The sequence below is a fragment of the Mus caroli genome, unplaced genomic scaffold, assembly GCF_978045245.1.
Source record: "Mus caroli unplaced genomic scaffold, Mus_caroli_1 scaffold_2, whole genome shotgun sequence".
Classification (NCBI taxonomy): Eukaryota; Metazoa; Chordata; class Mammalia; order Rodentia; family Muridae; genus Mus; species Mus caroli.
In genome coordinates, this window is record NW_028227257.1 from 164,110,310 (window position 1) to 164,124,772 (window position 14,463).

Consider the following 14,463-nt stretch of genomic DNA (forward strand, 5'->3'; position numbering starts at 1 on the left):
CATGGCTGAACTTAGCACTTACCTCAATGAAGAAGATGCTGGCTGCTGATGTTGGATGGTGATACATATACACTGTCACCAGAATGGCCGCTGCTATAATAAGGACCAAGATGAGAATTCCAACAATGAGGCCTGCATGGAGGGTTCCTCCTTTCTTCTCAGCTGCACTGTCATCTGTGGAGGCTGAAAAAGACCCCAGCTGTCAGGCTCCTTTATATATGTACCCTTAAAATCAAAATTTCCTTTGTGCAAAATTCATGAATGTAAGGAAGTAACACTGAATCTTTACTATGTCAGTTCAGGCTTGTGTGTTTCCACACAGCTAATATCTGAAGTTTAAGCAACAAAAATCCCCATAATATTAATGATTAAATATAAATTTAGTGTTGTTAATGGTGCTAGGGACCAAATCCTTGGACTTAACCATGTTAGGCAAGCACTCTACTGCTTAGCTGAATCTGAAGCACCTGTAGTAGAATTTCAATTTCAAGTTTAAAAAACAGAACTAATCACTTTTTGGGGGTCTCTCTCTCTCTCTCTCTCTCTCTCTCTCTCTCTCTCTCTCTCTCTCTCTCTCTCTCTCTCTCTGTGTGTGTGTGTGTGTGTGTGTGTGTGTGTGTAAACTTGTATGTATGTAGGTGTGAGGGACAGATCAATGTCAGGTGACTTCCTCAATTGCTCCTAGTCTTGATTTTGGAGTCAGGGTCTTTGGCAGTAACTGAATGATTCTAATTGGCTAGATTGGCTTAACCTGGGGAGACTACAAGCACAGGCTTACATTTGTTCATGAGTGATAGGGATCTCATTGCAGTGACTGAGGCTCTCACAGAGCCCTGTTTGACTAATAGATTAAAAGTCCCCAAAGTTTGAAAAGCATCTCAGATTCTATTTACTATACATTTACTCTCACTGTCTCTCTCTGTCTCCCTCTCTGTCTTTCTCATCAAAATTACACTGTTATTGCCCAAAATGACTACTTTTCAAAAAAAAAAAACTATCTTACGTTCTGTATGGATTTTTACATGGAGGAGTTTCAATTTTTTTTTTTTGTTTGCAACTCAGGCATTTTTAGAAAGGCTGTTCATGAATCTCAGAGTACAATTCTCAAAATCTGTTTTAAACTGAAAAGAGTTTTGGAAGCAAAACAGGTGGAGGCAAAGAGTCTCTCAAAAGGTTTCATCATTTCCTAAAGGGAAAACTACAGCACATGAAAAGATTACAGTATGCTGCAGCCTGGTATAATTTTCTATAAATTCTAATAAGTTGTACACCAGTACAATACCAATTTTCTGAGTTAGATAAAGGAGGAATTTAATTTCCAATGCGATGACTTCCAAGTCAATCAACCACATAAAATAATATCTGGAGTGTTCTAAGACTGTGATTTTTTGATTTTCAGTCATTTTGAGATCATCCTAAATTATTTTTACCATATGGGTAACTGTATGTTACTGTGTAATATGATTGATATTTTTTAGTCATTAGCAAAATCTCAATATGGACAAGATATCTTAGCTTAGTCTTTATATTAGTAGTTTTTCTCTGTGTTATTCTTACTCTTTTGCTTTTTTGTTTTAGATATCTTTTCACTGAATGCATTGATAAGCATTGGGGGGGTTGTTTGTAACTTTAAGAATTTGTTAGTAAAATACAGAATTCTATGTGAACAGAATTCTAGATAAAGCAAAGAAACCTCACACAATCCTTTACTCTCCTTAATTCCCGTAATCAGGGCCTAATCCTAGATCTCACTTTATTTTTCTTCTGTCATTATTTGTGACTTGCTTGACCCTCCATATTCAGTGATTCTTTTCTAAGTCCAAATACTCAAAATCCTAGAGGGTTTTCTTTCATTCCATAAATTAACTAGAAAATAATATAAAATTTCAAGAGCAATTCATGATATAAAGTTGCCATATACAGATGCATGTTTGTTGTCCTGCATACATCCAATCAATATCTCTAAGAGGTAGGCATTATCATCCCTGACTTTAACAGGTGATGTAACAGAGGCATCAGGAAATTAAGACCTGTGCTAAAGCTGCAAAGTTACTAAATTAGAGGTGGACTCAAGTAAGGAGGGCAGGCTGTAAACCTCGGATCTGACAGCCATTTCCTCACTTAGCTCTAAGCATGTCTCTTCCCTTTCATGTGACCTCATGAGTCTGGCATATCATTCTGGAAAAAAAGAAACCAGGTAATTTCAAGCAAAGGAAAAATAATTTGACAGTTCATTCCCAAGAGTGTTGGTTACACCTCTCATGAGGCTCAGGCCAGTGCTGGCAATCAGAAGCACTTTCTTGAGTTTAGGAAAATAGCAAGTTGAGAGTGACAGAGGATGAAAAGTGAAGGAATAATGAAGGACTTTGAAATCAGGTGACAGCTACTGGAAAGACATTTCCATGAAAGCAAGTGACCTCATCACTCGTCCTTACTTGCCCAGACCATACTATGATGTCAAAGACAGTATTCCTCCATAGCTCCTAGAAGAGTACAACATCAGGATACAAAGTTCTTAGGGAGAGCACCTGGCATGCAGTAAGTGTTTACTTAATGCTAAGCTGTGATATTAATACCTTATTTTTTATATGAAGTCACTTGAGAGTAATTATAGTGACAGATTCTTACCACCATAAAAACTAGACATTTGGCTTCTCTAATTAGTATGCAGTTATGACTACATCTTAAAAACAAGTGACTCTGATGTATCAAATATTATTTCATAAGATCAATAAATTTAAGGAGAAATGTCACATTTAATTCCAAAATATTACAAAACATGTTAATGCTAATTTTAGAACAATTCCTACTGATTGTGTATGGTGTGAGACAAAAGATATATATTGGGAACATATTTCTCTACTCCCATATAATTTAACCAATATTTTTCCTTCCCACATCATTGTATAAATACTGTAAAAAAAAAAAAAAAAAAAAGCTCCTTTATTCCTACTGCTTTCTAAGACTGGGGATCCACAGATACCAGGATGATATTGGAGTGTTAAAGGTTGTTGAACTGAAACATCTATCTGCATTGATGTATTTGGATTCTAAGTTCTCCATTTGGTTTTCAATTTTTCATTACTTCTCAAACAATACAGTAGGATATTCACATGGCTATTTGTAGACAACATGCAGGAGTCATCAAAATTATGAATATCTCAAAGCCAAACTAAAATGTAAAAAAAAGTAAAAGCAAGTCCTCGGTGACACCTTTTATTGGATACTAATTCATGCACCTAAAGGTATAACACTCAAACAAACTGAAACCAATATCTCCTCAGAAAAGACAATAAATTAAAAAGTCATCTTTGTAAAATAACCAGCATTGATCTATTAAATTGGCAGAGAGGCATGCCAAAGAAAACCCTGCACATACCTCAGGTATAGACTTCTTGTGCTGCCCAATAGAGTCTGTAAATGGGGAATGTTTAAGTATGGTTGCAAGGAATCTGGTCATGAGATCAAAATTCTTATGCTTTTCTTGGAAATATCATAAAAGAATTCATGCCCCAAAGCAAACCACTATCAATACAATAATATATATGAGATAATTAAAATATTCAGTCTTTCCTTTATCTTTTTATTGAGTACCAAACTAAGAGAGATTAATGATAAAAAGCAGCGAGACAACACAATGGGACCTCCAGTCCAAAGAAGTGAATACTAGAAACACACATTAAAAGCCCACACAGTGAAAGCTTTTTATAATGTTTAAGAAATGATTTAAAACATAAACGGGGCATAGAAAATCAATCCTATCAAAGGTGACACACTCTTATGTGGTGTTCTGAGTGACCCATGGAGGGCTTGTGGCTTTTAAGAGTTCATAGAATGATGATCAATATTCAGACACAGAGGACCAACAATTGTCACATCTGTCAAAGCAATTTGTTATTGCTGCCTGAGATTTTGTCACCATACAGTGAACACACAGAGTTCTTCTAAATGTAGAAAATAGCCAAGACTTATTGATTTGTTTACTCTATTCCAGATAACACTCATAACTGATGAGCTAATAGGAAGAAAATCAAAAAAACAAAGAGAAAGGAAAAAGATGGTCTGGTGAAAGGACAAAAGTTTCACATTTTTTCCAAGCAGAGAGGTGAATTTTAAAACTGTGTCTTCTTGTTTTGTTTTTCTTTAAATATGGTTTTCTTAGAGTTCATTGCTGCATAATAATGATAATGTACATTAAGCATTAGGCATCTCAAATATGATAAAATATTTTATCACATTGCTAAAGAGACTAGTGTCTATTAACAAATCTCACCAATCCTCAAAGTCTGAGAATAAAGTAAAACTAAAAATTCTTTTCTGAAATGGTATCCCCATTAGAACTACCTCTTCTTCTGGCCGAAAAGTGAAATACACCAGCCTATACATTCCATACCTTATTAATATCTTTGGGGGATTGAAGGCCTGGTAGATTGGGTAAAGTCCTGTACAAATTTGCTCAAAATCCATAACTCTTACATAGACATTGCCAAAATGTTCTTCCTTTGGAATGAAATTGAACTAAAAATGCCTTAAATATCAATGATCCATGTTTTGAATAAAAACACACAGGCACACCACTTTCCTTGTGGAATATAATTTAAACCATTTATATACTAAAGCAAGTAATGGAAAAATCACATGATAAAATTTTTAACGAAACTGATTCTCCTTTGGAAGTTTCCCTCGTAATTGATCTAGTTTTGGAGCATGTTTGTTTCCAGCCTCTGCTTTTACTTTTTATACTCACTGTCATGACCTTGACTGAATTCAGTTTTCCCCTGATGACTTATGCATTTTCTAATTTTTCGTAACTCAGTTTTCAGGTTATTAATATAGGGGTTCACATTTTCTAGATGTGTATTAGTCTATTAATATTTAAAAATGTTTATGGTGTATGTGTGTTTTCACATGTGTGCTTGCATGGGTACATGTCTATGTCTGTGTGGGAGTACATTACATGTGCGCATGCATGTTAACATATGTGTGTGTGTGTGTGATGTATGCTGATTGGTCCAACCTTACAAATTGTGGTTGGATTTTTTTTTTAACCTTTATGTAGTGTGTTCTAGAGACTGAGCTCAGACTCCAAGGCTTATATATCAACATCTTTTACTTATTAAGCCATCTGGTTGGCAAAAAAAGTTTTCAAGGATGAGAAGGACCTAAAAGCAATTTATAAAGTATACTCAATATACCTAATACTGCCATAATGCATATTGTGACATTCCATTCATGAGATTTAGTAAGTTTCCTAAAAACAAAATAACGAGCAAACAAAACAAAACAAAAACCCATAGACAAGTGTATACACACACACACACACACACACACACACACACACATATGGTGTGTCCTGAAGAATAGCACCTGCAAGGCAGTGGGTCTCGCCTATGTTTTCCAGTCTTTCCTACTGATCTTTTCTAGTGAAATTTCATTCATGGATGCATTTGAAATATTCTGAACTGAGAGAAGTTAAAGTATAAAAATCCTAGTTTAAAAACAACAATATATTATTTCTTATCCTTGAAACTGAATGTAAGTAAAATATCCATGAAACCATAAAATAAGAAATGTGGGGTTTAATCAAAATGCAGGGCAGTCATGTGCACAACGACATACTGAGTGAGTGAAACTTTTACTCTCAGAATGTGGATGTGTCTCTAAGTAGACTGATAATATTTACAGCTACTATAGGGCCACAGATGAGATGTTGAGGTCTTCCATCTTTTTCCTTTTTTTTTTTTTTTTTTGTTGTTGTTGTTATGTGCTATTCTTTGTAACCATCTACAAGTCTTCAAATATTTACTTTTAGAATTGCCTTTAGCTTTGGGGACTTAATTTTTTCCTAATGTTAGCTTTCTGTATCCAATTATCTTCTTTATTTCAGGCTCATTTACATTTTTGTTCTTTTTTTCCTTCTTAAGAATACGTTTGCAAGACCAAGGGGCCTCTCTACCCAATGATGGCTGACTAGGACATCTTCTTCTTCTTTTTTTTTAAATTAGGTATGTTCTTCATTTACATTTCCAGTGCTATTCCAAAATCTCCTCATACACCCCCCCACTCCTATATGCAGATAGAGACATGAGCTCTGGGAGAACTGGTTAGTTCATGTTGTTCCACCTATAGGGTTGCAGACCCCTTTAGCTCCTCGGGTACTTTCCCTAGCTCCTCCATTGGGGTCCCTGTGATCCATCCAATAGCTGACTGTGAGCATCCACTTCTGTGTTTGCCAGGCCCTGGCATAGCCTCACAAGAGATAGCTATATCAGGGTCCTTTCAGCAAAATATTAAAAAGAAAATATGGAAAAAGAAAAAAACTACTTTGAATAAAATCTACTTACAGAAAAAAAAAGGATTCATTGTCAATTTTACACATACACACACACACACACACACACACACACACACACACACTTTTCTATACTAAGTAGACATGTTTTCTCCCTGTTCTATTCTCTCATCCTATCCTTCCTATCTCCTTCTTCTTCCCCACAGGTCCCATCCTATTTTGCTGAACTTTCCTTTGTGGCACTGAGTTTGGTCATGATTGCTTGAGTGTACATGTGTGCTTGCTCATTTACTAAAACACAAGCAACATGCCACTGACCATTGATCCTCTACCCTGAAGCAGTCATAAAATTTTGGGTAAAATTTCATATTAAAAGAAAATATTTGTGTCTAAGTTTTCAGCTAAGTATAAAAGTAAAGGACTTTATGAGTATTTCCTTGTAGAAACCCCACCAAACACTTGCATGGCTAAGAGTAAGATTTCTAATTATAGAAAAATTTAGCAATAGTTTCATAGAGTATATTCATTATGAAACACAAAAGGTGTTGTTGACAAAGTATTGTCAAGGTTGAGTAAGTTAGAAAAAGGTGACTCTCCCAAATGGATGGACCTGGAAGGCATCATCTTGAGTGAGGTAACACAATCACAAAGGAACTCACACAATATGTATTCACTGATAAGTGGATATTAGCCCAAAACTTAGGATACCCAAGATATAAGATACAATTTGCTAAACGCATGAAACTCAAGAAGAATGAAGACCAAAGTGTGGACACTGTGCCCCTTCTTAGAATTGGGAACAAAACACCAAGGGAAGGAGTTACAGAGACAAAGTTTGGAGCTGTGATGAAAGGATGGACCATCTAGAGACTGCCATATCCAGGGATCCATCCCATAATCAGCTTCCAAACGCTGACACCATTGCATATACTAGCAAGATTTTGCTGAAAGGACCCAGATATAGCTCTCTCTTGTGAAACTATGCCGGGGCCAAACAAACACAGAAGTGGATGCTCACTGTCAACTATTGGATGGATCACAGGGCTTCCAATGGAGAAGCTAGAGAAAGTTCCCAAGGAGCTAAAGGGATCTGCAACCCTATAGTTGGAACAACATGATGAACTAACCAGTACCCCAGAGCTCTTGTCTCTAGCTGCATATGTATCGAAAGATGGCCTAGTCGGCCATCACTGGAAAGAGAGGCCCATTGGACTTGCAAACTTTATATGCCCCAATACAGGGGAATGCCAGGGCCAAAAGAATGGGAATGGGTGGGTAGGGAAGTGGGGGGGTATGGGGGACTTTTGGGATAGCATTGGAAATGTAATTGAGGAAAATACGTAATAAAAAAATAAATAAATAAAAAAGAAAAAGGTGACTCTACCTGTTTTTGAAATGTATCTTTTTAATAATGCAGTCACTATTGTTAAAACAGCATTTGTACAAGTATCATCATTATGAAAAAATTGTTTACCTTGCTACTAAATGAATCACCTATTCTGAACATAGACTAGAAATCCTTTTCAGGGAAAGACATATAGTTCAGGAGTGTGGTGTTTGTTAAGAATGTGGAAGAACGTATACTCTATCCACAACACCAGGAAAAGGTCTGGAATAAAAATAGATACGTTTCTGATGCACTGAGCTGACACACTACAAGACCTTCAGACTGCCAAGAGTATGAGGTCACACTGCCTGGCCAAAAGGACAGGTATCTCTTCCAATATTTGTCCTCTTGAAAAACAAAACAAAACAAGCACAATAGTACTTCCTGTCCCAAGATGACTGAGGAAACATGGGGTGATGCTTATAACATGTCTGTCCTTAGTCTTCGCACAACATGAGTATTCAGTGAGATGTCTGCAGCCAGCACTGCTCAGAATAATTGCCATCTTGCACATTATGATACACTATCATCATGTTAATATTATTGCTAATGTTGTTTTTGAAATCAATTTACCATAGAGGTTTTATCAAGTCTTTAAGAACTAAACTGAATGCCTCAAATTTTCCATAGTACAAAAAAGGAAGGAATACTTTAAAATTTATGTAGCCAGAGTTACACTGATAGTTAAAGTCTAAACTCAATAAAGATATAATAAAAAAGTATAGACCCATCTTCTTGATAAATAGAGATGTATAAATTCTCAACAGAAACCTTGCAAATTGAAACCAAGAACACAAAAAAATGGTCTTCTATCTTGATCAAATAAGCTTCATTCCAGAGACGCATAGATGGTTCAATACACATACATAAACACCTGTACCTCACTTGATCATCTCAGTAGATGTAGGAAAGACCTTTGCCAAATCAAATAAATCAAAAATTATGGTAAAAACCCCAGAAAGACTAGGAAGAGAGGAAACACAGATCCACAAAAGTTATAGAAAACAAGTCTATAAATAAGGCTGTGCTAAATGTGTAAAAACCAGAAGCACTGCATCAGGCACAAGACCCGGATGCCCACCGAACTTACTGCTTTTCAGTATAGCACTCAAATTCTTAGCTAGAGCAATAGAGCTACAGATGAAGAGACAAGAGATACAAATATGAAAGAAGTCAAAAGTATTCTTTCTTTAAAATTATATCTTATTTTTTGAGATTATAAATATAATTATATCACCTACATGTTCCCTTTCCCACGCCCAAGACCTCCCATATACCCTTCTTTGTTCTCTTTCAAAATCTAGGACTTCTTTTTTATGATGCAAATGGATGGATGGATAGATAGATAGATAGATAGATAGATAGATAGATAGATGGATAGATGGGTAGATAGATAGGCAGATAGATAAAATTACTAAGTACCTGCTCAGTCTGTATAATTCTTCTTGTATTTTTAGATTATATGCATATATACATAAAAGACTCTAAAGAGAGTCCACTAGGAAATCCCTTAATTGACAAATGTTTTTAGCAAAGTGGTGTGGTAAAAAATTAACACATAAAAAAAAAAAACCAATGACAAATTACTAACAAAGAAACTAGGGAAATAATCCCATGTACATTAATCACCTTACCCCTCAAAAAATGACTTCAGGATAACCTTTAACCAATAAAATGAGAGAGCTGTACAATTAAAACTTCAGAACATGAGAGGAAGAAACTGAGGTAGACAACAGAAAATAGAAGATGTTGCATGTCTATAGACTGGGAAAATTAAAATTATAAAAATATACAAACTACCAAAGGAAATCAACATATATAATAAAATCCCAACAAAAACTTCAATTCCATTTTCACAAAAAAAATTCTAAAATATAACACAGAAACACAAAATATCCCACAGGTGATCCTAAGAGATGAGTACTGGGGAAGGGTTTTTATTGGGAAGTATGAAGGTCCGTCACACATATACTTGTCCTGAATCCACCTCTGAAGAAGGATCCAGTCTGGAGCAGTAGCTGGCATGTGGCACACAGGAAAAGAGCCACCATCTGAACCAAAGACTCCTGCTGTCTAGATCTAGTAGCGATCTAAATAAAATCAAATTATTAGAGGTCATAACTCCGGTTCATTTATCCTAGAGTTTATGCTTAAGCTTAAGAACTTTTGAATCTCAAAACAAACAAACAGAAATAAAGATGTGGATTTATTTAGTTGCTAGTTCAGCATCCAACTCAACTACATTCCAAATCTTATTCTTTCACTGTCCTCATCCAAGCATATTCTTTATATAGCAAATGGAAACCAATATGGAAAAAAAAAACAAAAACAGCTAGACACCATCAGAAATCTGTGGGTTGTGGAGAGTCAGCTCCAGTGGATACATTTGCAGCACAGCTTTTGTATCTATGGCTCAGGGAACATCATAGAAAGGGGAGGGGGCAGAAAGATTTTAAATAGCAGAATACCAAGAAGTCTGCTGAGAGACTGCCTCTTTTAAAATGGCAGCATAAACAAGATACCACCCCTAGACAAAGGATTACTTAGGCAACTAACAACTATGGAGAGAAAGGGAGAGCCAACATCTCCCAGAGAGGTGCCCCTGACTTGCTTATCCAATATAAATTGGTCATCCCTGAAACCTTATCACCCCAAAACAAAAATGGACTTCAGAGCTTTTATATATTTGTGCACATGTAACAATAGCAATCAAAGAAAATGAGGCTATCAATGTGAGAGTGAAGGAGAGGGATTGGAAGGAAGGGGAATGGGGAGTGGCTGGAGGGAAGGAAAAGAAGGGGAAACATGGTATAATTGCATTTTAAAGAAAGCATTAAAATTAATTAATTAATTTAGAGTGGCTATTGTATAGAAGCTTGCTGTGATGTACAGGTTTTGGGTATGGTCAGTTTGAGTGCATGAAGTTCTTTGTTAGCAACTTCTCTATAATGAAGTTTTAACTAATAAAAATAAATAAATAAAATACTCAACCTTTCACAAAAGAGGCCTAACTTTTCTTACAGAGAATCCAAGTTTAGTTCCCAATATAATCCAGGTGGCTCCCAGTGCCTGTAACTCCAGCTCCCAGAGGATCCCATGCCTCTGGCTTCAGCCCCCAGGGGCAGCTGTGCTCATTTGGCACATAATCAATAAGTAATAATAATTAAAGTGTGTAACAGAATTATGTCATTCCTTCAAAAAACTTTCTTGTTTCCCTTTCAGTCTTTATCATTTTCAACCCACAGGCAAGCACCATACTGATTTGTATTATTGTAAATTAACTTTGATAGTACATGGATTACATATGGTCTGAGTCAAATTACATTGAGGCACTCAGAAGCAGGCTGGCTGGTTTCTTTAACTCCGTGTACAAGATCTCATTAATTTATTTGGTTTCTTCATCACTTCCTTGAGTATTATTAAATTTTTGTTAAGATTTCTCCTTTCTTCATTACACATTATTTAGCATTACTGACTTGCTACATATTTGAGGATAATCCAAATATTGTATTTTCTCCCTACCTTCCTTTTAAGAATTTATTTTGTTATTATGCATAGTTATATAATATCTATGAGTATACATATATGCATGTTATATACATAATATTATATATGTACAAGGATCACACCACTTCCTCCTGTCAGCTCTCTCTGTTCCCCAGTTCATCGCTTTTCATGTCCTTCTGACCTAAATATTTTATGAGACAGTAAAACCTACAAAACACTACTGAGAGAAAACATGTAGTATTTGCCTTTCTTGGACTGAATTAATTTGGAAAGATTAAGTTATAGCTGACAAAAAGGTATATATTTTGTTGACATTTTGTTGCTCAGACTAATAGCTTCCAACCCATACACGCATCAATTCTTAGTGAGAGAATTAAATCTACTCTCGTTAACAGACTTTTTGCTGATCCTTATTTGATTCATTCTTATGACTTACGTAGTTTGTGTGTATGTGCTCATAGGAGTGTAGATGTGTGTGTGTGTGTGTGCACATTGACACTCATGCCCAGGTCTGGGGGCCAAAAGAGGGCATGCGATGCCTCAGTGCTGCAGTTATAGGCATTTAGTGAGATGTATGGTTTGCAATGTAAGTACTTGAGTCCAAACGCCAGCTCTCATGATTGCCCAGAAAGTGTTCTTAAATACCAAACCAAATCTATTTATCCTTTATAGCTGTTAGAAACAGAAATCTAAAATCAGTCATATCCAACTTGGTTGACAGTATTTTTCAAATGAATTTTTAAAATATGTAATGTTTATCGATGAGCTGTCTTCTTGCATTCTTATGGTTTTTTTCTTCCTATCTCTATGTATAAATTCCTTTTGATAGTCAGTGTCACTCCAGGGTTTATAAATTGCGATGATGGTGTGCAGATTTCCCATCTCTTCACCCTGGAGCTCGTTATATTCATAAGCTTTTATTTTCCTGGTGCATAAATTTTACTCGGCACATAGTTGAGCCTTGATTTGGGTTTTTGGTGTTGACACATATTGAATACAGGGCCTCATATATTCTGGAGAAGCCTCATGTTACCTAGCCATAACACCAGCTGTGCACTTTGCTTTTGAAGATGTCAGTTTGATATATAATGCACAGATATTATTTCTAATGAAGACAATTCTTATGGAGCTGTGTTGCCATTTTGCTATTTTGGTATGCCTGTTTGGTTGGACCTGCCTGCTGTGTCCCTCCATTCTTTCCTTTAGGCCTTCTTTAGGTTTAACAAATATGTTTAACACTTCTTTTTAAATATCTCCAAGATTTTCAACTTAACATTTTAAAGCCATTTGGTTTTTCTGTAGTGGTTGCTAAGCATAAATGTTAGGATGCATTAAAAGTGCTGCTGCTTAAACTTTATAAAACAAGTTGCTAGTTGATTATTGTAACGGAAGTAATAATTTGGCCACAGCTTACTACACTTAAGAATTTGTGTTGAATAATTAACCATTGTCCTTCCTGGACAAGTCAGAAGTAAATTTTTGCATATTATCTGAACACTGAAGAAGAAAATTGAAGAAGTAATCAGTCTAAATGTTACAGCAAGCTATTAAAATAGATTAGGGATTTTGAATCATTACTTTTTTAAAAAAATAAAGTGGATCACTGTATTACATGAGAAGTATACACTATTTATACACAAATGAACAGAACTTACTACCTCTCTCTCTCTCTCTCTCTCTCTCTCTCTCTCTCTCTCTCTCTCTCTCTCTCCCTGCCCACCTTCTATTCCTCTTTTTCCCACTTCACTTCTCACAGTTTTTGTTTTGTTTTGTTTGTTTATTTCTTGAGTCAGGGTCTCAGGTAGCTCAGGTTGATTTTGAACCTACTATGTAGCTAACGTCTACCTCCATACAGGTTATCACTAGTTTGTTCAGGCTGGCCTTGAACTCCCTCTGTACCTCAGGCATACCTTTCTGTTTCATTCTCCTGATTGGCTGAGGCTACAGTGCAGTGCTTCTAAACTCCTGCTAAAATGTATATATTCAAACAAGATTCCCTAGCCCAATCCTTCTGATATTCTATATTTTAATGAAGTTGTCATCAAACCACTTGCCACTGAAATCCGTGGAAATATTGACCCCTGGGACCTAATTCAAGAGGTTAAAATTTAATTGGTTTGGGTCAGTTTCACCTTAGACTCTTTTTGTCAACCAGAACAATAAAAGCAGCAAACAACTGCATGAGCTCATCATAAAGAAAGATGAGAACTGTAACTCTAAAAGAATTGAGGAGAGAAATCTTTAATCCCAGAGCACGTTCCACACATTCAAACTATAAGAAGTCTTCACTCTTATACTAGTTGTGTGCTCAGAATAGAATTAGGGCTAGCATGAAAAGTAGCCATACAAAGCCAGAGATAAAACAAAATGCCAAGATAGTTTACAGTGTTCTGAAGAGAAGGTGATAGATATTCAATAGCCTGTCAAAAAGAAATAACAGTCTCCCTTTACTTCTGAGACTGTGATCTACACAAAGGATGCAGATGAAAACCACAAAGCAACACAAACACAGAAGAAGACATGGTGCCTTGATGATTTATATATTTGAGAGAGAAAGTAAAAAATTGACTGGAGGATAAATGTAACAGAACACACTTGATCTGTGACAACAGACTAAAGGAACAAACAAAAAATGGCAGGGAGGAAAGAGGGGGCTCAGAAACAGTTTTGTGAAAGTCAGAATAAAGTTCTAATATTTATCTGCAGACAAAATGTCTTGGGCTTAAGTTCAGACATAGGAAATCGAACACAAGAGGATTCGAGTTAACCAACTATTCCTTGGGAGCACCAAAGCTCATCTCTGTTGGCTTTTCCCACTATTCACATTTGAGACATTTGCTTCTGAATTAGCTTAATCAACATGCACCAATGCAGCGATTTCATCATCTCTTAGTGCAGACACCATTAATGATATGTTATACTTACAGACAGGGGTTGAGCATAAGAAAACAATTGTCTTCTTAGAGGATCTACCCAGCAGCTAACCAAAACAGATGCAGAGAACCACAACCAAACATGGGACAGATCTCAGGGAATCTTTTGGAAGAGTTGGGAGAAGAACTGAGGACATGGAGTAGATAGGAACTCTACAAAGAACAACAGAATCAACTAATCTGGATCCTTGTGGGATCCCAGAAACTGAACTACCAACCAACGAGCATACATGGTCTGGATCTAGGCCATGCCACACATATGAGCAGATGTGCAGTTTGGTCTTCATGGGTTCCCCCCATTAACTGGAGTCATGACTATCCCTGGCTCTGTTTCTTGCCTGTGG

General features: G+C 36.2%; 1 protein-coding gene across 4 annotated transcripts in view; it reads right to left on the minus strand.

Annotated features, from left to right (window-relative positions):
- The window catches only part of Plxdc2 (plexin domain containing 2), a 395,182-nt gene that overhangs the window by 23,164 nt on the left and 357,555 nt on the right, over nucleotides 1-14,463 (minus strand). For all 4 annotated transcript variants that reach the window (XM_029470933.2, XM_021154117.3, XM_021154114.2 and 1 more), the window contains one exon: nucleotides 23-183. In XM_029470933.2, coding sequence (XP_029326793.1) covers nucleotides 23-183 — 161 coding nt within the window. The remainder of the gene's footprint in view (nucleotides 1-22; nucleotides 184-14,463) is intronic.